General features: G+C 34.9%; 2 protein-coding genes across 3 annotated transcripts; both read left to right on the top strand.

Moving 5' to 3' along the window:
- Positions 1-1,231: 1,231 nt before the first annotated feature.
- LOC131662157 (uncharacterized) lies at positions 1,232-10,064 on the top strand. The gene is made up of 18 exons (XM_058931862.1): positions 1,232-1,306; positions 1,470-1,533; positions 2,156-2,340; positions 2,981-3,100; positions 3,205-3,256; positions 3,927-4,006; positions 4,242-4,343; positions 4,851-4,905; positions 5,294-5,387; positions 6,608-6,800; positions 7,225-7,384; positions 7,486-7,523; positions 8,020-8,089; positions 8,171-8,236; positions 8,331-8,356; positions 8,504-9,365; positions 9,490-9,545; positions 9,641-10,064. The coding sequence occupies exons 2-18, from the start codon at positions 1,529-1,531 to the stop codon at positions 9,847-9,849; spliced, it is 2,373 nt and encodes a 790-aa protein (XP_058787845.1). The 5' UTR covers positions 1,232-1,306; positions 1,470-1,528; the 3' UTR covers positions 9,850-10,064.
- A 10,119-nt stretch (positions 10,065-20,183) lies between these two features.
- On the top strand, positions 20,184-26,107 carry LOC131662156 (B3 domain-containing transcription repressor VAL1-like). 2 transcript variants are annotated; one of them, XM_058931858.1, is made up of 15 exons: positions 20,184-20,393; positions 20,486-20,574; positions 20,686-20,811; positions 21,315-21,353; positions 21,541-21,622; positions 21,714-21,815; positions 21,902-22,563; positions 22,702-22,798; positions 22,932-23,106; positions 23,313-23,389; positions 23,491-23,898; positions 24,051-24,100; positions 24,756-24,869; positions 24,981-25,048; positions 25,164-26,106. In XM_058931858.1, exons 3-15 carry the CDS (start codon positions 20,708-20,710, stop codon positions 25,898-25,900), a joined length of 2,715 nt encoding a protein of 904 aa, XP_058787841.1. In that variant the 5' UTR covers positions 20,184-20,393; positions 20,486-20,574; positions 20,686-20,707; the 3' UTR covers positions 25,901-26,106. The 2 variants fall into 2 exon arrangements, with proteins under 2 accessions (XP_058787841.1, XP_058787844.1); XM_058931861.1 differs by lacking the exon at positions 20,486-20,574 and having other exon boundaries at positions 25,164-26,107.
- Positions 26,108-26,773: the final 666 nt, after the last annotated feature.

Below are 26,773 nucleotides of genomic sequence, written 5' to 3'. Positions count from 1 at the left end.
TGGTCTCCTTTTTCCACTAGGCAAAGGCAATAATAAGCTCGAGTTAGGCAAAGGCAATAATAAGCTCGAGTTGACTGGTTTTTCTAATGCTAAATAGTGTGGTGAGAAGATTGATAGGAGAAGTAAAATTGGATACATCTTCAAAATCCTAGGAGCACATGTGTCATGGTGCTTAAAGAAGCAATCAATGGTTGCATTATCTTGTTGTGAAGTTGAAGATGTAGCAGGTGCTGATGTAGCATGTCAAGCAAATTGGCTCCAATTGTTGTTGAATGACTTGATGGTCAATTTAGAAGAGTCAATCAAGCTGCCAATAGACAAAAAATCAGCAATCAACCTAACCAAAAATCTAATTGCACATGAGAAGAACAAGCATATAGAAATCAAACTTCACTTTATTAGGGACCAAGTCACCAAAGCGAAGCCTGAAGTTGTGTATTGCCTAACAAAAGAACAAGTGGTTGATATCCTCACTAAAGCCATTAAAAGATTGCAACTCATAAAGTTGAGAAGGAAACTTGGAGTCATGACTTTTGATAGCTTGAATTAAGAAGTGATGTTGAGTGTAATATAAGCTATCCTAATAAAAGTTTGTTATGTTAGGAGGAGTTAATTAGAGGTGTTTGTTTTCAACTTTTAGTTTGTTATGAGCAATTACTTGTTGAACAAGCAACACATGCATTGTATATAACCAACTCTCTAACTCACTACATTTCAATTTATTCTCTCTCAATTGCGTAACTTCTTGTCAATTATTCTTTTCTTTCTTTCTCCAAAATCTGTCTATCCCCAACATTATTTACATCAAAATCTTAAATGATAAAATCGTCTTCTATTATGATTCAAGTTAAACATTACGAGATTGCTCCACTTCTTGAGTGAAGGATGACAAATATATTTACAATCGTCACTATAATTTTTACTATTTTATTATTCTTTACACGTCTAATAACCTAATTTTTTAAATATTTAAATAAAATTTATCTCCATTATTTTTATTGACAAAACTCGAATGAGAACTACTAGTTTAAGTCTAAAAGTGATTAAAAAAATTTCCAAAAAGAAATTTAATTCATTGATTTGAGAATTTTTTTTACCTTATTCAAATACGAATTTAAATTTAAAATTTATTTTAAATATTTCTGATAGGAAAGTTGAGCCTCTTCCCGCGGTGCCACTAGCTAATCGGTTTTCACTTTTCACCACAGCAACGGCTTCCTCAGCATACCAATTTCACCTTTCAACGCGCATCTTCTATTCTCTAAGCTCCGAAACAGAACGTTCAATTCTCAATTCACCATTTCAGGTTTCTTCTTCATCTTCCTTTTCTCCATTTCCTCCATGATTGCAGATTCTCTCCCGCGTTCGCTTGATGATGATTTCACCGGTTCCTTGAACCACACTTTTTTCAATCAAATTTCGAATTGCGTTTATTTGGAGATTTAATTTTTGATTCGTTCCTCGTTTAGGTTTTAGATCGTATTCTGCAAGATGTTGCAATGGATGGGAGGATCAAGGCGGAAAGTTAATGCTGTGAGTTTTTTTTCCTTTTCGTAGAAATTTGAATTATTTTTTTGTGCTTACTTTAACATGATTTCAATCCCAATGTTATATACTGCAAAATTAGAGAGAAAAACCTGAGGCTGAATATTATTTGAATGATTAACAGTGTTCTAACATGCCTATTTTCTTGCATTGAAATGGTGATAAGTAAGACTTGGATTGATCCAGAAGATTATATACTTTGATTGTTGATGATTACACGTCATGAAAATCATGAAGTTTCTGAAAATAAACTAGTTATTTTATTTCCATTAGCATAAATTGTGAACGTGATTTTCATGGTTTGCTATTGGTAGAAGAGATTTTTTGGCTTGTAATGTCTTTTTGAATTGCAACGTGTTGTAACCGAGGACTTGACACGATGCTTGTTTTTCCTTTGCTATCCAATCATATTATCTATCGGGTGCATATCGTCACTTGAACTGAGATGGGAAATTTCAGTCGTGGATGTCTACGCAGAAGAGGTAAAATATATAGATGTTAATTGTACTTATACTAGTAGAATCTTGTTGGTTGAGACTTGAAAGACTTATTCTTCTGAGTTTTTTTGTTGTTTGCTCATGCATTTTATTCAAATACTTATTTCTACCAGGCAGAAGCAATATTTTGAGCAAAGGAGGCGTCAACAACAAAATGTTCAGATGAAGGGCTTAGATAACCATGCTGAAAGTTCAGGCATGGATGGAGAAATCCACAAAGAGCATCAGTCTCTGGACATTCGTAATTTGCTAAACTTATCAAAGAATGCGCAGGAATGCAATTATGTCGGTCATAATGGTAAGTGTCTAATATTCTTTCTGCGTAGCAGTTGTGTTGCTTCTTTAGAGTCTTGCAAAGTGAGACTTGCTTGTTGTTTTAAACATACTTCTATTTTTATGTGACATATATTGATCAGTTAAGCAGTTTCCCAAATCCCAATATTGTTCTGTTTGGACCATACATAAAACGTGGATGACATCAGCTAGTGGAGGGTTATTAGAAGTTGACAGCTGCCTTAAATATCACCCAAACCTATTAAGGATTAGCCTTGTTTGCTTACAAAAGAGAGATGGTTTTGTATCATGAGATTTTCGCGAAAATAAATCATGTCTGCATTGTATTATCCACTCACTTTATTTCTCCTGATTTTCATGTTTTACTAACTAACTAAGATGGGAATGATTTCATTATATTGAAAAATGGATGCTAATTTTGGTTGATAAGTCATTATGTTAGGCTCAGTAAATTGAGACTCTGATCTGATAGATTTCTGTAGAGATAGCCATGTGATATGGCGGGGAAAAAGATTTATTAGGATTCCTATCCAAATTATCTTTCTAAGTGCTTTCTTGTTTCTACTGTTTTGATGACTTCATGCTTCTTTTTTGTTTATGTTCAGTTTACTAAAATTATCAATTTCCCCAAAATTGTACAATAGTGAAAGGGAGGGACGAAGGAGACGTCTTTTCTGCGATGCCAGGCAGTGTCTCAAGAAATCAGCCAAGAATATCCGCCAAAGAGGAGACTACTGTAAATGCTTGCGGATTTGAAGAAGAAAGTATGAGCTCTAGTACATTTGCTTCTGCTGTGTAAACTGCCAAGTTTTAATGGTTCCATTTAAATGCAATTTGAAACTGAGATATGTAGCATATGGTGAATTAGTTACAGAAGCAGGAGCACGTTTATGCGGCCAGATTAAAACTTCACCAAAAAAGTAAGTGAATACTTTTATATGTTACTGTTATTGAGCCTTAAAATTTATATGACCAAAGAGAATGATTGCATTGTTTTCTTGTTTCTTCTAACTAATTGTTCTACTTAGTTAGGCATCTGTGGCAAATAAACAGATAAAAGGTGTTCTCACTTCTCAATTAATCTAGAAGCATATGTCAAATATATGTTTATTCACTTGTTGTTTGAATGGCTTTAGATGACTGCACTATGCCTTTTTCTTTCCTTATATGGGTGTGTGGTATTTGGATTGGTGAAGTTGGGATTTTTAAGACTTCATTAGTTGCTTTGGTGTCTTTGGCTCGGGAAATTTTAGAACTACCAAACTAATTTAAATATAAACCAAGTGATATAATTTGAGGAGTGTCACTCTTTATAAACTCATCTTAGAGCTTTTCTCTAATCAACGTGGGAATTGGATTTTTTTCCCAATAGATCCTAACTTTTAATTGGTTTGTTTTGGTTCTTGCACCCCATTATTCCCTCTGCAGATCTCTCTTTTTCTTCTATTCTTTTCTTTGGGGGTGGCAGAATGAGACAGAAATACCAGGGGATTGGTCTAAATGGATTGGCTTGGTTATTTTTAAGCTATCCTTCAACCACCACGAATTTGATCTTGCGATTCACCGTATTGATATTTTATCGCATGACAGGGTTTTATCAAGGGCTCCTGATCAACAGAGTACTGCTTTTGATGGACCACCAAGCCATCGGAAGACAGCAACTGATCCATGTAAGTAGCATACTATTGATATTCCACAAGGGTATGCTGATACTTCCAGAAGTGTATGCTGCCGGTACTATGGTGTTTCTTGTCACAGTAAAGTTTAGATCATCTCAAAGATTTTTTGGTTGAGGCCATAATACTAGAAATTCTTTAACATCTAACTTTTCTTTTTATTTTTTATCACCCTATCCATCATCCTCCAAACTTTTTCCTCTCACCTATTATTTTTCGTTGTTCAAAGACCCAGAGTTATCTGTCATTGATTTGCTTTGTGATGATGAGCTTAATCCCACTGTGGAAAAGTCTCCAACCTGTGAAGATCATGTTTCTTTTTCACTTCAAGGTAAGTCATGCTTTTGACTCATTTTACTCCCTCATGTTTCATATTGCATTATTCATAGGATTACTGAACTTATTTTATTCCCTCATGTTATATACTCATCAGCAGAATGTATGAAATATATGGATAGCTCCCTTTTAAATTTGACATAAAGCTAAACTGCAAACTGAAAATTATCTCTTACAGTAAAATTTTGACCCTGGTGATGGTGATTAAATTTGTAATGTTCAAATTTAGCAACAAAACCAAAAGTCATATCCGTTTCTTGTTCAGAAATTGGATATCATATTATCTTTGAAACAGTCAATTTTGGTCTTTGTCGCTCAAATTAAGTATGTTTTTCACAATTTAATATTTTCAACATATATCTTCTCTTACACGTATTATTTCTTAGATGACTGCATGATGTGCTTTAACATTCAGATAAAGTGAACTTTATTTATGTCACTGTTTATCCAATTGTTACTTACTGACATTTTTTTTCATACAACATCAACAAAATCCTTTTAGGTTTGGGTAAAGTTGGAACAGAGACACCAGTTCATTCACCGCAACAAATGGCTAGGTAACTAAATTGATAATCTTTAAGATAGATCACTTGTTAATTCCTGCTTTCTGTAAGTCTATTCTGCAAAGAATAGATATTTTTAACATTCCTAGTGGGTGATTAGGGAAACTACTTGTGAAATTGCTATGAGGTATTAACTTTAGCTAGTGTTACTTTAAACAGTGTCATATACTAGTGAATGACTTGGACTATCATTCCTCTAGTTTCATAAAAACAGCCTCCACTTTTAAGATGTTGGTCTTGAATATAAAATTGAAATTCTCTGAGGTTGAAACAAAAGTAAACAACACAACAGAAGCGGGTTTGTAACGTTGTAAAATTCACAGGCTGCTAGCCAAGATAAACAGAATCTTTTTTAACATGTTTTGGAATTGGTGGTTGGCAGAAATCCATATAGAAACTCTCCATTTCTGAAGGATGGAAAGAAGAAAAAGTTAAAGAATCTTAGCCACGTGTTGGATGACATTGAACTTGAAGTGGTAAAGAAAATGCTTTTTGTATATACATTTGTTTTACTTTGCTTAATAATTTTATCTGCAGGTTCTGAAGCTATATGTTAGTTTTCATGCCATACCTAAACTACTATAAATATTCCATTTATGATTTTGTGCCTGAAGAATTTACATCTTTTCTTTTATTAAAATTTAAAATGCTTTCATGATTTTTACATCAGAATCATTTATCTTCTCATCCATAGTATAAAACTATAATGTAGGTTGATCTTAAAGTTAGTCCACAATCATCAATTATAAAATGAAATGTATACACAATATTGTAAAGCACCTAGGGAGAATCTGATTTAGAAGTATTAGCTTTGTATCTATAGGCAGGGCGGGTTGGACTTTCGGTATGTTTAGATAGAGGGTTTTGTAGGGTAAGAGAGGGAACTTATTTCTTTTAATTAAGAATTACATAGTATGATAGATATAGTAATGATCTATTTTTTCTTTCTTTTATTTTAAGAAGTTCTTAAATTAAAGAATATATTCGTTGCTTTATTTTTATCTTTTACCTTAAGAAATTCTTAAATTAAAGAATATTTGCTAAATTGAAATATTTATCTTGCTTTCATAGCCACCCCCGTAAATTGAGTTTAATGTTTTGTAAGGAAAAGTATCTGTCTCACTTAAGCAGGATGCTGACTTAGTAGTATTGGTAATGGTAATATCATTGAAGATATTAGGCCAAATTACACTTAACACCATGAAGCTTCTCACCTTTTCAATGAGCCCCATTTATTGTATATCACTTAACTCCCTTAATTGAAGTTGAAAAGCAAAAACATCTACTTTTAACTTTGACGTGGGTAAGGTTTAGCAAACATTTTCTCAACTTCCCACGTCAAAGTTGAAAAATATTGTTTCTGGACTCCGTAATGGCGGGAGTTATACACCAGGAAGTTGCCCAAAGTTAATTTTTTCAGCTTAAACCAAAGTTGAGAAGGTTTAAATAGCAAAATATAGTTGTGGATTTTTTTTTTTGGTTGAAAAAGGAGTGATATCTGATTTCATGGAACAAAGTGAAATTCCGTGTATGCCGACCTCTACTTAACCTTGTATCTGATTCTTTTATTCTTTGCCACTTTTAGTCCTCTGACTACGTCAAAGTCAGACCTCTTGTGTTCTCTAGTGGTTGAATTGCATCATTATATTCCACCTTTTTAATATTGAAACTATGCAATGTGGCACATTACTTATAGGATGCAATGATGCAAGATATTGGGGTTTCACCTATCAGTTCAAGTTTCCCATCAAAAAAATTAAATCAAGGTTCAAAAGTTATTGAAGACCACGGGCATTTTTATGACCATGTTGACAAAAATCGGCCTTCCATTAGTAAAGAGTTCTTCCACAAGACTGAAAATAATGAAAACAATGAAGACACATGGAATGGTAATTTAAAGCTTCCTATTTTTTCGTTTCACTATCTTACATCTTAAGACGTAGCAGTAACCTTTATGCATTTGTTGCTTTGCTTATCTAACGTCATCTAACTTATTGGGAATACAGCAACTATATAGTTCTACAACTCCTATCCAATACAACTGAAATGTTTATAATGCCTCTCCCCAGAAAATAAGGGAAATAATAAAAGTAGCATTCCTATCTAACTTGTATCAGTTTAATTTCCTGGATTAATGATTCAGTTAAAACCTGCACAAGTTGTCTACAATGTATAGCTTTTAAGTACACTTAATTTGTTTAAAGGCCAGGTTTAGCCTAGTTTCATGGTCACACATTCACCTTTCCAATTCAAGGCATACCAATTTTTATGGATATTTGAAAGATATTTAACCCCTTAGTGTTATGTATATAGCATGTTCTATCTTCCTTGACGAGAAGTTTGACGAAGCGATAGGATATGATACCTCATATGAGAATACTTTTCAAATGAATTGTAAATCTCCTGAACCATTGAAAAGAGTGGCTTTCAAAAGGGAATGTTATGGTTTTGAAGACCTCCTTCCGGAGAAATGGTATTTATGTATTGTATTTGAGCACTCTGCATATCTTCGCTTGTTTCTTATAATGATATTTTTGTCTTAAAGATGGTTGTTTGTTGTTTATGGCTCTGTAGGCCTTCAGCAACAGCAAGGAAAGATTTCAACATGGATGGTACAGCTTGCTTGCTTAAGCTATCATTTTAAATTTATGTCACTGTTTTCAAAAGTATTCTTTGAACATCAATGGCACTGACAACACCTTATCTAATTTCCACCCGCTCTAGTTGGTTCACCACCATAAGTTTCCATTCTTCTGTTTTGTCATGTACCTAATATCTGTGAAGAATTGTCTGGTCATTTGACACGTCATTAACATGTAAATTGTATTTCTTATTTTTCTTAAGAATGATGTTACCTACACAATTGTTGGTTATGCTCAGACGGTGCTACAATTTTCCATATTTATCACGGTGCCGATAGTTATTTCTACATCAAGTTTGTGATTAATAGTCAGTTTGATTCACTTATTCCTAGAAGTGATGTCATGTAATGAACATGTAACATGTGACATCATTTGTTTGTGAGTCCATAACATATCGACATAAGTAATGATTTATATACCATTCTGTGCTGGTGTTTATTGCTATGCTCCTTTTCTTTATCTTCAGAGCCATTGGCTTCATTTTCGACAGACCAATTTGATGATGATTTTAACTTCTGTGGTGCTAGTAGGACAAGGTATGAACATTATTCTTAGATGCACACTCTATTGTGGGATGAGCATTTGCTTATGTTTTTATGTGGTCGTAAATGTTTTAGATCATATGGGAACAATGCGCAAAATTTATTTCCAGAAGATGTAAGAGACAGTTCGAGCTTGTTGAGGTAAAATCAGAATAATCCTGTGTTTCAAGGTGATTTCATCTGTTTCTTTGTACTGTTACTTGTGTCTGACTATTATTTTTGAATGATATATCAGCGGAGAGTCAAGCTCAGCCACTGCTGGTATTATATTATTTCTCTCTCTTTCAGACGCTCGTGCAAACACAAACACCAATGCACATTCTTAAGAGTCATATATATGATAAACAGTTCTGTCATAAGACATTGATACCACTACCAATCTTAATTGGAATGTCTATTTTTTGTCAGTAAGGGGTGAGTACGTCGTGCATTCGCCGTCAAGACTAGTAACAGGAGAGAACAGAAGAAAACAAAGAAAGCTTTTTGCAAGCCCTAGTCATAAGTGCAGTACTCCCGAAGAGAAGAACAGAAGTCTTCCAAATCCATCAAAGCAAAAACCTTCTCATCACTCAAACTTTATTCTCCAGGAAGAGATTGGTGCACAAAACAGCTGGCAGTTTGAGAAAAGATATGCTTCTGTTGATAGAAGTTCTGTTACCACTTCATTCTATCAAGATTTAGAGACAAACTTTTCAGTCTTTGGCTGCAATACTCGAGCTGAAGATCCTTTCACCGTCTTTACAACCCCTGAATACAGGGCTAGTCCTTCCTTTGCTGGATTTAAAAATGCTGCAAGCATGGCCGATTCTCCTCCTTGCAGTTTCACCTTGGAAAAGTCTGCATTTGACAGTCCAACTCCATTCCCGAGTTTTCATTCCTGGCCAACCGGACCAAGTTTATCTTCAGATTTTCAGTTCAAAGAAATGCCTCAAGACAATGGTGGTTTTCATTGTGAGACTTCATCTACTGATATGTCAGGACAGGGAAGTGCGACCAAAGGAGAAAGACAAATGAAATTGAAAAAAGACAGACACGATTTTTTTGATCAAGAAGATATTTTTATGGGGGAGAATGAAATATCCTGTGAAAAGAAAATGGAAGAAGATGCTCCAACTTCCAATAATGATGCACGAAAAAGTGAATGCACGGATAACACTAATCCTAAGACAACAGAGTGTCATGAAACAGTTTATTCTCCTGTTCATGTGGAGGAGATGTCCTCGTCACTGAAGATACCTGACAAACACGAAAGTCCAGAAGATAACAGAAAGTACGAATATTCTTAAGTCCTACTAGTATATTTTTTTCTCATTCTTAGATGCTATGCTGGTGTCAACACTCTCATAATACATATTACATGAGATATATGCTTAGGAAATTGAAATTTTCACCAGGAGCAGTTGTGATGCTGAAACAAAAACTCCTCTTAGATGTAAAATTAGAAATGAAGGTATGCAGTTCATTGGTCTACAAATCTAATTTCTTCTATATTTTGATCTTTGATTATTTTCAAAATGTGTCTCCTATTCTTCTTTCTTTATACAGAAATGAAAGTTAGTCCGCCTGATGGAAGAAACAAGGTAAACGGAAATCATTTTAATGATCAAATTTGCTTGTCGTCGGGTCAGGTGATGCTTGAAAGCTACGTCTTTCATCTGCGTGTTCAGAAGGTATTGAACGGAGCTTCTACAACATCCAGAAGGAATAACACCTTCCTTGGACCTGGTAGGAATATAATTTCTCATCAGATTTAGGGGAAAAAATTAACATTCAACATTTTTTACTGCAATGCATTGTTAAACATTTTTCTGACTTTCTCTGGTATGTTTTGGTATAGTACTCTGTACAAGTATGCATGTTGATTAAGGTAAAACTTGCATTGAAAAATAGAGTTTCATGGATACATAGTCCGGTGAGAATTCTTCATAATATTGTTATTTGCATGCTATTTTTGTATGATCGTGATTATATATATGTATTATTCCCTATTACGTTTATAAATAATTGCAAAATATTGATTTTTTTTATTTATTGAACATGAGTGTAAAAACATACATGCGGGCGCATTTTCTCAAAGAGATTAATTTTAGGGTGTGTTTGTTTGATGAATTAAATTTACAATTTTGGAAATATTATTCTTAGGAATGTTATTGTTGGAAAAATACTCATCAATTTGTTTGACAAGTTATTAAGGTTTTTATGAATGTTTTAAAATTTTATTTTATTTATAGTTTTAAATTTTTAAAATAAATACAAAAATGTTAAAAGTAATCTTTCAAATTATTTTTTATTCCCATGGAAATGTAGAATTTCCACCCATTAACATGGGAATAAATCTTTCAAATTCCATGAGTAAATTTTATTCCAAGAAATAAAAAATACCTAGAAATAATTTTTTAAACCTTCAAACAAACATGGGAATATGAGATTCTCAACCTCACATTCGCGAGAATCCTATTTGAATTCATCAAACAAACACCCCTTTAACAAAAGAATCCTATTTGAATCCATCAAACAAACACCCCTTTAACGCATAAACTAAAACTTTTTATATTTTCAATCAATAATACAACATTCTTAATTTATTTGTTTTTTTTTTAAATATGGACCTCTCCGCTGGTGAGAATCCGTGACACTTTAAGGGTATGTTTGGATGTAAGAAGAAATTAAGAAGAGAGAAAGACATGAGAAAGAGTGTGAAAAGAGAGAAAGAGATGAGAAGTAGAGAAGATTTGCCCTATTGTTGGGAACAAAAGAAGGAGAGAAATAAAAGAGATAGAGTTGTGTTAAATTTACAAAGACTAAAATGTCCTTATAAAAATATATAATATGTAGTTTAATATTATATTAATTTAATTTCATATATCAATTATTTTAATTTTTATTCTAATTTTAATTTATAAATTAAATTCATTATTTCAATATAAAAATATAATACTTTAATTAATTTTTTAATTTTTTTAATATACTCATTCAGTTAAATTGTTCATTGCTTGACATTGAATTATTATATTAACTTAATTTGTTTAATTATTAGTTTTATATGAATAAATTATAATATTATTTATTAAACTTTAGAATTAATTTCATTAAAAAAATTTAGATGATACTGATATGTAGTTAATGGTCAAACAAGTAGTATAAAATAACTTTATGCTAAAAAAATAAATTAAAATGGTCTTTGCATAAAGCTTTTGGCAGGGATATATCGGAGAAAGTCCCAAAATCATAATAGACTTGTTCATTTCTTCGCATCATAGGAGAGAAAGAAATTTAACGTAGCACCCACAAGAAATTAATCTATCTTCTCCATTTCTCTTCTCACCAAGCAACTTTGATGGGACACTTCTCTTCATCCTCTCCCCTTTCAACTTCTCTCGTCCCTTTTTCTCTTCAAACAAACAAAGTCGTCTCTTTTTCTCTTCAAACAAATAGAGCCTAAGGGAGAATTCCTTGAAATTCTCCCAAAAAAAAACATTAAGGAAGGATTCCTTGAAAATTCTCTCCAAAAAAACATGCAGAATGTTATAAAGACAACAAAAATATTGTTATCGCTCACAAAATAATCAATATTGCAATTAATAACCCAAAACTACATCAAATAAGAGCACCTAACTGAAACCCCAATACCCAAGTGTTGCGATAGGGATGCCATTTTTTAGCATTACATGTACAAACCTCACTCACCATTAGAAACCATCTTCAATTGCATTAGAAAAATTGCATTCTCTCTTTGTTTTTTATTACAAGACTTCTTATAAGTTTTATGAGCATTGAAAAATAAATATATAAATTAAGTTCGATGAATGGCGGCGGAAATCCATAATATTTTCTACTTTCTCCACCGTAGTTGATATGGAAGTTCAAGATCTTTTCCTAGAAATCAGAAATGAAACCACATAAGTCCGTGTCAATCTGAAACAAACTATTCCTCTTCAACCTCCTCCTTCCGCAACGAATCCAAAACCTTAAATCTCAAAATCCTTCGCTCATGTTTTAAAAGGAGTTTGTGACATTCCGCTTTCGCAATTCCCTAATCTGGTAATCAAGGGGGACAGACCCTTTATCACAATTCCAGAAGATGAATACGAAGCTGGTATTGTTGAATGTAAAAACAATCTCCATGGCAGAGTGTCATCTTTGGGAAGAACTGGTAGTTGCACTTAAAGAAAAACTAGTTCTTCTCTGGACTGAAGTGAAGAACTGGGGAGTGTCATCTTTGGGAAAAGGCTACTACGGGTTCACTTTTTCCAGCACGGAAGATATGCGAAGAGTTCGGGCCTTTGGTGCCATCAGTTTACATCCGGGTTCCTTAAAGCTTTTCGCTTGGACAAAAGATTTCAATCCCTCTCTTCAAAGTAATACTTCGGCGCAAGTATGGGTAAGATTTTTTGGGCTATCTCAAGAATATTAGAGACTTAGAATACTTTTTAATATAGCCAGTTGTGTTGGTACGCCAATCTGCATTGGTGCAGCGTCATCCAAATCGAGAATTGATCGTACTTTCGGGCAGTTTGTTCGTGTTCTAATAGATATGGATCTAACTAAACCCCTGGATCACAATGTGGTGGTTAAAAGAGCAAGTTTTTCTTTCTTTGCAGATATCGAATACGAAAATATTCCATAGCTTTTTGATCATTGCAGGAAGTTGGGGCATGCTATACATGAATGCAAAATTCTGCAGAAACATAGCACACCTCCTATCCCTAAGACCAAAACCACTTATGTATAGAAAGAAATCACCAAGTCTAATGAGATTGTGGCAGACACTAGCAATATTGTGGAAAAGGACATGCAACTGACGAATGGTATTTTGGTGACTCCCGCTGCTCCCATCATGGTTACTAACCCTTTAAATTTAATATCTCAACCTCCTGAAGATTTGGGATCACAACCTTCTATTTTTGTGGAACCAACTCAAGATGTAGTAAATAGTGGTAAGGATGTTCAATTGGATAATTTCCTGCATAACTCTTGGGCGGATCTAGCTGGTTTGAAGGAGGAACTTACGAATAAGGAATGGGATTTTTCTAATGCAGTTTCCATCCTAAAAAAGAAACAAGCATCCAGAAGCAAACCGAAACACACCATAAGATCTCAAGCAGGACCATCTTCGACGTTCTCATGAAGTGCCTCTATTGGAATGTGATAGGTATTTCTAACTCTCCCATAAAATTAACTCTAAAATGGCTTATTTTTGTAAATAAACCGGATTTTGTTTTCATTTCTGAACCGTGGATGGAGGTGACAAATTTTCCTTTTAGATGACTTCATAAATTAGGTCTTAAGCTTTTTGCTTTGAATGATAGGGATGACTTAGATCCTAATCTCTGGTGTTGCTGCCTCATTGATTTTGATCCTCAAGTTGTTGCTATAGATAGCCAACAAATATGCTTCCTCCTTAGGGACCATGATAAGTCTTTTGGTATCTCAGTCGTTTATGCTTCTACTAACCTTGTGCTTCGTAGGTCCCTTTGGCAAAACCTTTCTCAGCTTCAAAATCAATTCAACCTCCCTTGGGCTTTCATTGGAGATTTCAATTGTATCATGAGAGCCCATGAACATTATGTTGCCTGGCCTCCTGCAAGACCTACCATAGAAGACTTCAACAATTGGATGAACCAAAACTCTCGTGTGCATGTTACTACTTCTAGCACTTTCTTCACCTGGAAAAATGGCAGAAAAGGAAATTTTCATAACGAAAGACGCTTAGATAGAACCATTTGCAATCAAAGTTGGCTGGATCTTTGGTCTAATACCTCCTACAGAACTTTACCTAGAAATAGATCAGATCATTATCCCATTCTTTTTTATTTCCTTATCTGTGATGCTAAAGATACATCGAATTTTAAATTCTTGCAGACGTGGGCCTCCCACCTTAGTTGTGAAGATATGATTTTTGAGACTTGGAAAACAAGAGTGATTGGATTCCCTAGGTTCATCCTACAAATAAAGCTTCAAATTCTAATATCTAGGCTCAAAGTTTGGAATAAATCCACTTTCGGGAATGTCCATGATAATGTAAGAATAACGGAAGATAGCCTCAGATCTATTCAAGACAAGATTGTTGAGGAGGGTCCCTCGGAATCTCTTGATATTCTGGAAAGAAACGCCCAATTACATCTAGACCTTACTCCTCAAAGGGAAGAATCTTTTTGGAAGGAAAATGCTCGCATCAAATGGAATGCTGAAGGGGATAGAAATACACGTTTTTCCCACAAAATCGGTAAGATCAAACAAACTACCAAGAGAAAATCATGTATGAGGGTGAATAAAAATATTATTACTGAAAGGGTACAGATTGCGGATCATGTGATTTCTTATTACACGAGTCTCTTTAAAACGTTTTCTGTTTTGCAAGATGAAAGTTTGATTGAAGAGGTTATTCCTCCTTTGATGAGTGATGAGTATAACATGGCCCTTACCAGACTGCCTACTATAGAGGACATTTACAATGCAGTTATGAGTTTGGATAAGGAGAGTGCTTCGGGCCTGGACGGTTTTAGCGATTTCTTCTTTTAAAAATACTGGAAAATTATAAACGATGATGTGTTTGGTGCAGTTTTACAGTTATTTAAAGAAGGTTGGATTATGCCTAACTATAACATTAATACCTTGGTGCTGATTCCTAAAGTTCCTAATGCAAATTCCATCGAGCAGTTCTGGCCAATTTCCCTTGCCAAATTCAAACACAAAATCATTACCAAGATAATTGCTAACAGATTACCCTTGATCTTTTATCATCTCTCCGGAACAAAGAGCTTTCATTAAAAGTAGGAGCATTAAGGACTGTATTTGCGTCACTTCCAAAGCGATTAATATTCTCCCAAAAAAATGCAAGAACGACAAACTTGCCATCAAAGTCGATATTTCCAAGGCATTCGACACGCTCAGTTGGAATTTCTTGCTTAAATTCCTCAAAGCCTTCGATTTTGATGAAAAATTCTACAGCTAGATAAATTCCATTCTGCATTCTGCTGTCATTTCGGTTTCGGTCAATGGAACGCAAATTGGTTTTTTCACTTGCAAGAGTGGTGTGCGTCAAGGAGATCCGTTATCGCCTCTACTGTTTTGTTTGGCAGAAGATGTGTTTAGTAGATGAGTGATTAAACTAGTAGAGATCAATCATGTGAAACTGATTAAGGCTTCTCGGAACTCTTGTGTGCCTTCGCATGCTCTTTATGCCGACAACATAATGGTTTTTTTTAAAGGACACAAGGATTCTATTGAGGCTCTCACTTCTCTTTTTCGAAAGTACGCTTGTGTGTCGGGTCAACATGTGAATCAGTCGAAATCAATTATTTATGCAGGGTCGATTTCCAGCCACAGGCACAATCATATTGCTTCTTGTCTTGGATTCAACAAGGGTCAAGTCCCCTTCACATAATTGGGCGCTCCTATTTTCCGGGGAAGGCCCAAACCTCTGCACTTTCTATCAAGTGAACTAGTATAAACATACCTTGTTCTTTCCTTCTTGTAAATCTATCTTTATTACCAAGAATCAACTTCATTTTAAAGGGAAAAGTTTTGGTGTTAAAACCCTATTCAAACCCCCTCTTTCTAGTGTTTTTCACACCTTAAATACCATCTTGTTTCTTTAGGATAACCTACAAGTAAGCATTTGTCAGATTTGGGCTCAAGCTTGGTTAAAATTTGTCGTTTCACATACACTTCACAACCCCAAATCTTCATGTAAGACATATGTGTTTTCTTACCACTCCATAACTCATATGGTTTCTTCTCAACCTTTTTGGATGGAACACATTAAGTGTGTAAGCTTTGGTCAAAAGAGCATGTCCCCAAAATGAGTTTGGAAGATTGACGTGACTCATCAAGGACCGGACCATGTCTAACAAGGTTCGATTTCTTCTATCAGATACACCATTCCATTGTGGTGTTTCTGGAGGAGTAAGTTGGGATAGAATCCCACACTCTTTTAGATGGTCATCAAACTCTAGGCTTAAATATTCAACACCTCGATCTAATCGAAGAACTTTAATATTCTTACCTAGTTGGTTTTGTACTTCATTCTTAAATTCCTTGAAATTTTCAAAAGACTCAGATTTGTGTTTCGTTAAATACACATATCCATATCTACTGAAATCATCAATAAATGTGATGAAGTATTGAAAACCTCCTCAGGCTAGTATATTTAGTGGTCCACATACATCAGTATGTATGAGGGCCAAAAGATCATTAGACCTTTCACCTTCTACTGTTAATGGGGATTTTCTCATCTTTCCAATTAAACAAGATCTGCATGTCTCGTATGATTCATAATCAAAATAGTCCAGTAGTCCATCTTTATGGAGTGTGGAAATACGCTCCTCATTTTTGTGGCCTAAGCGTCAATGCCAAAGGTAACTTGGATTTAACTCATTAGTTTTTATCCTTTTAGTATTAATGTTATAAATTGGCATTTCAAGATCAAGGACATACAACCCATTGTTTATTTGTGCAATAGCATAGAATACATCATTCAAATAAATAGAGCAAAAACTATTTTTTATTATTAATGAAAAACTAAACTTTTCCAAACAAGAAACGAAAAATAATATTCTTGATAATTGCAGGTACATAATAACAGTTATCTAACTGAATTATTAAACCACTAGGTAAAGTTAATACTTAAGTTCCAATGGCAAAAGCAACAACCTTTGCTCCATTGCCAACTCGTAGATTAACTTCACCTTTGACCAACTCTCTACTCCTCTTTAGCCCCGACACATTGGTACAAATGTGAGAACCGCATCCACTATCTAATACCCATGATGCATAAGTAGATAAATTTATTTCTATAACAAAAATACCTGAAGTTGAAGTCTCTACTCCATTCTTCTTATCTTCCATGTACTTTGGGCAGTTTCTCTTCCAGTGTCTGGTCTTACCACAATGGAAGCAAGTTCCCTCCTTTGTTATACCTCAATTAGGCTTCAAAGAAGCACCAGTGAGTTTGGGTTTCGCAACTTCCTTTCCTTTCCCTTTGCCACCCTGCTTGATGGGCCCTTTGTCCATCTTCTTTCCATCATTGACCATCACAATGAACTTCCCTTTTGACTTCAGATTCTGCTCAGTGGTTCTTAACATGCTTAGCAGTTCTGGAAGACTTTTGTCCATATTATTCATGTTGAAATTAAATAAAAGTTGACTGAAGCTATCCGACAATAATTTAAAGATCAAACCAGTCACCTGTTCCTTTTCGAGGGTAAACCCCAATCTTTCAAGGTTCTCCACATACCAAATCATCTTGAGTACATGGGGATCTACAGGGATTCCCTCAGCTAACTTGCCTTGAAAAAAGGCTTTTGAAACTTCAAACTTCTCATGCCTCGCTTGCTCTTGATAGAGCATCTTTAGGTGTTGGATCATATCAAACGTTGCCATGTTCTCATGTTTCTTCTACAACTCTGAGTTCATGGTAGCCAGCATGAGTCAAGCAGTTTCATTGGCATCATCAACATGCTTCTTATAAGCATCTCTTTCAGCCTTAGGAGAAAAACTAGGAGGTTCCTCTTCAGGAATTGGTGTCTCCAAGACATACAACTTTTGATCATGTTTGAGGACAATCCTTAGGTTTCGGTCCCAATCCAAAAAATTTATTCCAGACAATTTTTAGTTGTCAAGGATCAATTGCAAAATGCTGTTAGAGGTATTGGTTGTCATGGTATTAGCCTCTAGAACTTACACCAATAGCTCGATACCTCTCTTGAGTTGGTGGCAATAGTTATTGTGATAACCCTTAACCTCGTGGTATCTGCAGTACCTATTGGGTTCGGGCCCCATGACCTCAATCTTTGGAGTTGGAGGAGGCATGATGTCGTGACTATGGGGAACTTCACACCATATTTCTCTCGACGAATGTTGAGAGGTGTAAAGTTATCTACAGACCTCCCATTGCATTTGAAAGTTGACATGTCCCTAATGGGAAAAGTACACTGGGATCTGACATTGTTCTTGCAAATAATCAGGCACATCGACGACACACTCTTTGACATCCCTGGTTTCTTTATCGCATTGCTATAGTCCTCTTTGATATAAAACTTAGATCGGAACATAATTTTAGCCATGGAAATAATAATATTATAGGAGAGAGTCTCATTAAAGTGTGCCTTTAAACCATTTTGGAATGCTCCTACGAACATTTTCTAGTTTGGATGTACCACCTTTATAGTCACCTCATCTAATAGGTCAAGATATTCTCTGAAGAACTCAGAGTTCCCTTAATGAACATTGAATAAGATAGTTGACGAAACTTTCTAGTGTTTACTTTCCAAAAATTGATGGATTAATTTTCTCGAGAAGTCTTGATATTGTCATCGAAAGGCGGGGAAGGTTCATGCACCACCTCAAAGTTGCCTCCGTGAAATTACTAGACAAAAGATTGCATTTCAAGGAGTCACATGTGCCAATTATTGTCATCTAAGTGTTGATGGCCAAAATGTTTTTGCGGGGTTTCCTTTTTGTATCAAAAGTCATCAGTGATGGCGGTTTGAAGTTTTTTTGGCACTAGAGTGCCTCAAGTTTCAACGGAGACAAGATGAGGATGCATGATCTCATCGTCTTTTGGCAGATTGTCTTCATGACGTTGTTGCTGAAGGGTCAAGATGTTATCTTGCAAGGTTTGGTTGGAACAATTTAATTTCTCCATAATGAGTCGTATCTACACTATGGCCTTATTGTCGTCGTTGCCGCTACTACTGGGGGAGGTGATGCTTCGTCTCACCATGGTGTAAAGGTGATTAAGGTAACTGAGTATTAAGTAAAAGTGTGACCTAGGTCAGTTTTACCAAGGCCTCACAGTAGACACTAGTTGTACTTGTGATAAATACAATGGTATGAGCCATGTTTGCATATGATATACTAAAAGGGATTTAGAGTGTTGAATGTTTGAAAATTTAATCCCTTACCAACTCTAGAGGTTAAGATATTTATTGCCACAATCCACGGGTCAAGTTGTAGGTGAAGAACCGATTCTAACCCCAACTACGTGGCTGAAGCGCGGGGATAAAGAGACTTATTCCTCCCTCTGTTAGATGTAGTGTTGTTTCCTCGCTAAAGTTATGGCAATTTCGGTTTTTCTTCTATGATGTGGAATGACACATTTTTATGTACCTTCAACTTGACCCATACAATATTGAGTCGCACCATCCACGCTCCAAGCAAAATGGTATGGGTCGGGCACGCTCACGTGCTTACTATGTAAGATCGCTTAGACTTTCCATGGGCCCATGCCATTCCGAGGCCAAATATGACATGAATCGATCTCTTCTATAATGCAATCGAAGTTATCCCAATTAATAGTCCGTCAAGTACAAGCTCTGGGAAGGGCAAAGTGATTTAAACTAGGTAAACACTAATTCATTTCCGAGTAAAAATTGGAGAATCAATTTTTTAGACAAAGCTTGAAAAATGAGACCGTCAAAGGAGCTCTGAAGAGTGAGTCCCTTAAAATATTTATCACTCTGTTATAATGAGTTTAACTAATGCAATAGAAATAACACTCTTATATTTATAATATTTAGAATCAATCACTATTGCATATAAATATTTTTTAAAAATTAATTAAATAATAACTATTTAATTTTAAATATAAATATAGATTAGATGAATCGATTACCAATAAATTTAAAAAACTATAATAATAGAAAGTATAATATATACATGGAAGACATAAAGCTATTGTAAAAAAAAAAAGCATGAGAAGAATAGACATAACAATAACTATGATATAGATCTCACATCTAAAACCCTTCTCCTCCATTACCCATCATCAATAACCCCTTAAACCAAACAACCCAAAATAACATAAATACCCACATCATCATCAATAATTCCAAACCCTTTTTCTAGTTCTAAAAAATGCCACCTCACCTACATACAACATGTGCAACACAAGCACAAACACATGTTTCACCTAATAATCCCAAATGAACTCAATAACAAGACAACTAAAACCACTCCCCAAGTCACATTCACACCCAAAATAACCCGCAGGTAACATTATCATTATCACCCTCCTCAAATATAAAAAAAAAAAAAAAAACAGTTTCATGAAAATTAAACGATTTGTTACATTGTAGTATGCGTTGAGTTAATTAAGGTTAGCGGTGGGGTTTGTAATTGTATGTAGTACATGTTGAATGTTGAGTTTGTTTGTGTCTTCAATTGTTGTCGTGCATGCATTTTATGCATCTGTTGCTTTGCATGCACTCACACATACTCTTTCTCTCTCCTCTCTCTACACAGACTCCCTCAATTTCCCATACCCACTTCACGTTTTCTCTCTCTAAAAACCCAGGTCAATTCCAATTCCAATTCTCATTATTATTACTCTTTCACTCATTTCCATCACTTTCTTCATCTAACAGATTATACACTTTAATGCTGCAGAGATTTGAATTGAACAGATTCACATACTAAATTTGTGTTTTTTTTTTTTTACTTCATGCGACCGACCCATTTCTAGGTTCAAGTCAAAGGTTGTTTTTTTTTGTGCCCCTTTGTTTTTTTGATGTAAATTTTTTGCATGGGTGTAAGGGTCAAAGCGATTTTGATTTGATTTTGACTTTGGTTTTATGGGTATTTGGCAGTTGAAATTTGGAATTTTGATTCATGGGTTCTGACATTGGTATCGTCAATGGTTCGTGTGTTCATGAATGGAAGAAAGGATGGCCTTTACGATCTGGTGGATTCACTCAGCTTTGCATCAAGTGCGGGTAAATAAATTTCATTCCTCTTGTTTCGATTTCATCTGTTCACTGTTTTTTCGATGATTAGATTGTTAAGAGTGTGGTTTCTGTTTTGGGGGTAATGTTTTTGTTTTGTGTGATTCTGTTTTTTGATTTCACTGATTTTGCTTTTTTTGGGGTTTTGAGAATCTAATTGGATATGTGCGGTTCTATATCCTTTCCGGGATTTTCTGGTTTTTGTGTTTATGTGCACTTATTATAACCAACCACCTCACATTTTCCTCAATAACATGATAACAATATTGTTGTGTGTTGTGGAAGTAGGGGTAGAAATGGGAAATATCTGAATTATTGTTGTTTGATTTGTGATGATGAGGATCAATGTAGCTAATTTGGGAAATATTTGTGATGACCAAATTATAGAATGGTTTTTATTTGTTAGTAGTAAGATTTTGTTTATGTGTTTCATTTTTAAACTTTAAATCATATATTTAGTTGACTAACTTTTTGGATTTTTTCTGTCTTGTTAGATTTGTAGAGGAATGGAAGTGTGACATCATTGAATCATTGTAAGTGTATCTATCAATATGGTAATTTTAGATACCAATATGGAAAATGTATTTCCTTTTTGAAATAATGTTAATTTTGTATTAAATGCTTTGTTGTATGAGTATTTATAGCAAATCTTACCATGTGTTTTGATTTGATTAATAATAATTCATTTATTAATTCTTCTTTTTTAATCGCGTGCGCTAGATCTGCCTATGAGAATTCAGTTTTCTGTAATAAATTCCACCGGAATCAAACGGGTTGGCGAGAGTGTAACTTTTGCAAAAAGGTAAGGTGATGTTTTTTTAGACATAAGTATTCTATTTAGACCTTCTCTTTCTCTTCTCAGTGTTTGAAATATGTTTGACTTGGTTTGACAGCCTATCCACTGCGGATGCATAGTATCTAGATCTTTGTTCGAGTATCTTGACTTCGGTGGTATAGGTTGTGTTAGCTGCGTAAATACTTCCCAACTTAATATGGTAAGTTTAATCTTGATATTCTGTTGTTTGATAATGATTCTATGACACGACTTGATAGGTTTCTTTTATATTATATTTTTCTGCAGATGAGGAATACTGAAAATCCTAACTGGCCCGTTTCTACGGCCCAAAATAACGCAAGGGATATGCATTCTGCTCATTTTGATGGCAGAATGTTAATGAGCAATGTCGATGAAGGTAAACTCATGCAATTATGCAGAGTTGTTGAAGCTAGCGAATCCGTCCATATTAACCATGCTCCGAGAGACGGCGCGATTACCTGTAACGGAAAAAACAATCAAGAAGTTAAGCCTTCATTCAAGGAAGGGGATACTGGATTTTCAAATATGATTAAACCGTCTGCTCAGTCATTAACTTTTGCTACATTTGAAAGTAATAGACCAACATGGGAGATTAAAAACATGCATGAGTCAAATGTCAAGCCGTCTTTGAATATGTGTTTGGGAAACCCTTCAGGGAGCAACTCTTTTCCACCTTCGGTAGGAGAGAATATAGAAGGAAGACTCGAGGGGAAAGTATCTCCTCCCTTTCATCAAGGGCCAAGAACTCGCCCTATATTGCCCAAATTATTGAAAACTGGCCTTACCATGAAAGTAGAAACTGAAAAAGGGATGATTAATCCACCACGCATTGCCCGGCCTCCTGCTGATGGAAGGGGCAAGAATCAGTTACTTCCTAGATATTGGCCAAGGATTACGGATCAGGAGCTGGAGCGTTTGTCTGGAGAGTATCCTTTATAGTAATTAATATATCATATTTTTTAGATAACATCGAACCTAGACTTTCTACGTAGTAATTTTTTTAAACATCGATCGTGATAAAAACATTGATTTCTCAAAAAATTTCCCTTAATGTAATATAACAGTTTGAAATCCACTGTAGTGCCTCTGTTTGAGAAGGTGTTGAGTGCCAGTGATGCAGGTCGAATTGGTCGTCTTGTTCTCCCAAAAGCCTGTGCTGAGGTTTGTTTATATTTTTACTTTCTTTGATTCTTTGTTTTCTGTTTTACATATTATCTTTCTCCGCATGAGTCTACAACTGTTTTCTGTAGTTTTTATTTTTTTGTTAATTTACAAAGTTGTATACGAATTGCAGGCTTATTTTCCTCATATATCCCATTCCGAAGGCCTTCCCTTACGGGTCCAAGACGTGAAGGGGAATGAATGGACTTTTCAGTTCAGATTTTGGCCTAATAACAACAGCAGGATGTACGTATTGGAGGGTGTGACCCCTTGCATACAGGCCATGGAGTTACGTGCTGGTGATACCGGTATGCAACAGTTCAGGAAACTAATGTCGCGCACACTTATTCCATTACAATTTTGTGCTAGAATTCTTATTTATATCAAATTGTATGAGAAACAAAAGAATCCATGCTCTTATAGAATTGATCTGTTGCGTATTATTTATTGATTACTATGTAGAGAGGCTAAATTTTCTTGCCAATTTAAATGAGATATCTTTTGGCTTTTGCAGTTACATTTAGTCGGATAGATCCTGGGGGAAAACTTGTTATGGGTTTCAGAAAGTCATCAAATTCCCTAGATACACCGGTCGGTCACAATTTCCATTTTCCGGTCTATGGTATTTTCTTCGAATTATATATCTTAATTTTGTTGTTTGTGAATATGATAAACGGTTATTGTCTAAATAGGACGTTCCTAATGGTATTCTGGCAAAGGGAGCCACCTTTTCTGGTGGAACCGAGAATCTTCCATTGGGAAGTAATTGTGCCGATCTTCTCCATTCAACGAAAGGGAATGGGGAGCCTCACTTAAATGGTCATCCAAGACCTCCTCATTTGAGTCCCGGAGCTGCTGGTTTGCTTAAAACTGAAAACGGTGAGATGACAAACAATAATTCACTGGACCAAAAAATTTCATCTTTAGAAAAGAAGAGGACTCGAAATATTGGTCTCAAAAGTAAGAGATTGCTCATTGGTAATGAAGATGCTATGGAGTTGAGACTTACATGGGAAGAAGCACAGGACTTACTTCGTCCGCCGCCTCGTGTCAAGCCAAGCATTGTCACAATTGAGGACCAAGTATTTGAAGAATATGATGTAAGTGTTACAATGTCAAATCAATCCTTATTTGATTTTGTATATCATCTATTTTATCGTGTGAATATGAACTGACATAGTTTGTGGAGTTTCATGTTCAAATTGATGTTACTTTGCTAATCTATATGACAATCGTGCTTCATTTAATTTAGGAACCCCCGGTTTTCGGAAAGAGAACAATATTCAGCGCCTCTTTATCTGGGTAAGAGTCCAAACTTTTTCCATATTTGGATTGACTTATTTGAGCCTATCTATTGGTATGAATACTCTTTTGAGATTATTTGCGAGAGTTTATGGACGTAGGTTATGGCAAATTCATAAGTTGTTTTCAGCTTATTTCCATAAACTCTATACAATAGCTTATGAAAGCAACCTATAGCTTACAAGAAAATAGTTTGACTTTATTTCAAGTTCTTTTTATAGAAAGAGCTTATATGATAAGTGCCTAAGTAAGTTGTTAATACAAACATGAAACATGTCAGTCTTACCTAAATATTTTTTCGAAAAGATGACATCAGTTTGTTGTAGAAGTGCTTATGTATGAATTGTTTCTACAATTAAAGAGACAATGGGGAGAAACTCCGGATAAGCTTTGTATATGAATAAGTTGTTTGTAAAGCTATTATATTTACCGGGAACTTTCTAAATCAATCTGAAAACAGTTAATGGGTAGGCTATTTTCGTAAGCTTTTCTAAAATAATCTGAAAACAGTTTATGGGTAGGCTACTTTCGTAAGCTTGTCTAAAAACTCTGGAAATGAGATTATCTTGTTTGATAAGTTGAAATAAGCTCTTTCAAGCATCCTTTTGATCATAGTTTTAAATTTTGGTCTGAGTATGGTAACTATTTCATCCAGGGCGAAGGAACAATGGGCTCAATGTGATGATTGCTCAAAATGGAGAAAGTTACCGGTCGATGCTCTTCTTCCTCCCAAGTGGACATGTTCTGAAAATGTTTGGGATACAACCAGGTGCTTCATTATTATCATTAATTACGCTACTTTTTTCGAATTTAAACTAATCATCATATGAAATAATGATAAAATATTTTACAACTTTTTTTGTGGATATTGTTTTTTCAGATCTTCATGTTCTGCGCAAGAAGAGCTGAGTGCAAGAGAATTAGAAAATCTTTTGAAATCCAGCAAAGGTAGAAACCTTCTTCTGTTTGTGTTTTTTAGTTGCTACTTCTGGCTGTGTAAATCTGCATTTCTAGTTTTAGTGTAATTCTAAGAATCCTTCTGGCTGCATTTGATGTTTCACAGATTTTAAGAAGCGACGGATCATAGAAAACAGCAAGTTGATCCAAGAACACGAGCCTTCTGGCTTAGACGCGCTCGCAAGTTTAGCAGTTTTAGGAGAAAACTTCATCGACCCTACTGATTCCTCAGCTGGAGCCACCACTAAACATCCTAGACACCGCCCCGGCTGCTCTTGTATCGTGTGCATTCAGCCCCCAAGCGGGAAAGGGAGACACAAGCCAACATGTACTTGCAACGTGTGCATGACAGTGAAGCGTCGGTTCAAAACCCTTATGCTACGCAAGAAGAAACGCCAATCCGATCGCGAAGCAGATGCCGATGCCAAGAAAGACCATACTCGCAAGCCTGATACCGATGGAGCATCTGGAGCAACAAGAGATAACGCAAATCCTTTGGATAAAGAGGAAGGAATAAATAGAGGTCAAACCGAAGTCGGCGAGTCCAGTGCCGGACAGATAGATCTAAACTGTGATCCAAATCGCGACGAATCACAAGTGGATAATAATAATATCCCAAAACTTAGTCATCGAGTATGGGAAGATATGAAGATGAATATGAACCAGAATGGTGGTGTAAAAACCATCAATACTGAAGTGCAGGAAGATCAGCATTCTTCTTTGGTCACTAAATCAAATGGTGAAGATAAGAGATACTTGCCTGATGAAATTGCATCCATTGTTAGGAACAAAGAAAAAAGAGATGAGGTATATTCAAATGAAAGTCAAAACAATCTGTCTTAAACAATTTTATTTATTTATTTTTTTGTCCCTGGTTTGAGCTGGATTTTTTTACTTTTTTTCTTACTTGTACTTATATAGTATATATATTTTGCTTTCTTTTTCAAAAGGGTTGTCAAAGATAGTTCTTTCTTGTCAAAAGAATGTAATTTTGTTTAATTTATCTTCATAGTGTTTTTTGTCTGAGAAATGATTCTTGCATATTTCTTTCTTTCCCATTTTTCACTAATGTCTATGCCATTATGCATTATACATGTTTACTTATGTATGATAATAATACTTACTCTATGGTTGCCTATTGGGTAATTAGAACCCCTGAACAAAATATTCATGTCCCTGTAATTTCTTCACATGTGTAAATTTCTTAGAAGATAATCCAAAGTTATCTTCTAATATATATAATTTTTTTTTTTTAAAAATGAAATGTATGGATATTATGTTTTGGTGAAAATGAAGGAAATTAATGTGATGCAATTTTGTTGTTAAAATAAGAGAGATTTGTATGAATATTGTGTGATAATAACGTCTTGTGTTTTTAAAAGAAGTTGAAAATATTTTTTTTTTCAAAACATAATTTTAAAAAAAATAATGTTATCCATGGATATGTGTAAATGTCCGCGGATACCTTAAAACCCACATATTACCCGTTTAGCGGATATCTGACGGACATGGATATCATATATATCTGTCATACCCCAATTTTTGACCCTAAAATCATACATCATTTGCATTTTAATCACTAATCAAGAGCACCATTGTGAGGCTCTATCTTTGATACTGTGATTGTCTCTGAGGGGAATCATCAAGCACTTATAGCTTTTATTTGTTTAATACTAACCAAAATACAAAAAAATATGTGTTTTGTCCCTTTTGTTT

Source organism: Vicia villosa, linkage group LG3 (genome assembly GCF_029867415.1).
Source record: "Vicia villosa cultivar HV-30 ecotype Madison, WI linkage group LG3, Vvil1.0, whole genome shotgun sequence".
In the NCBI taxonomy this organism is placed as follows: Eukaryota; Viridiplantae; Streptophyta; class Magnoliopsida; order Fabales; family Fabaceae; genus Vicia; species Vicia villosa.
The sequence above is the reverse complement of the archived record's forward strand: the minus strand, read 5'-3'. Positions and strand labels throughout refer to the sequence as shown.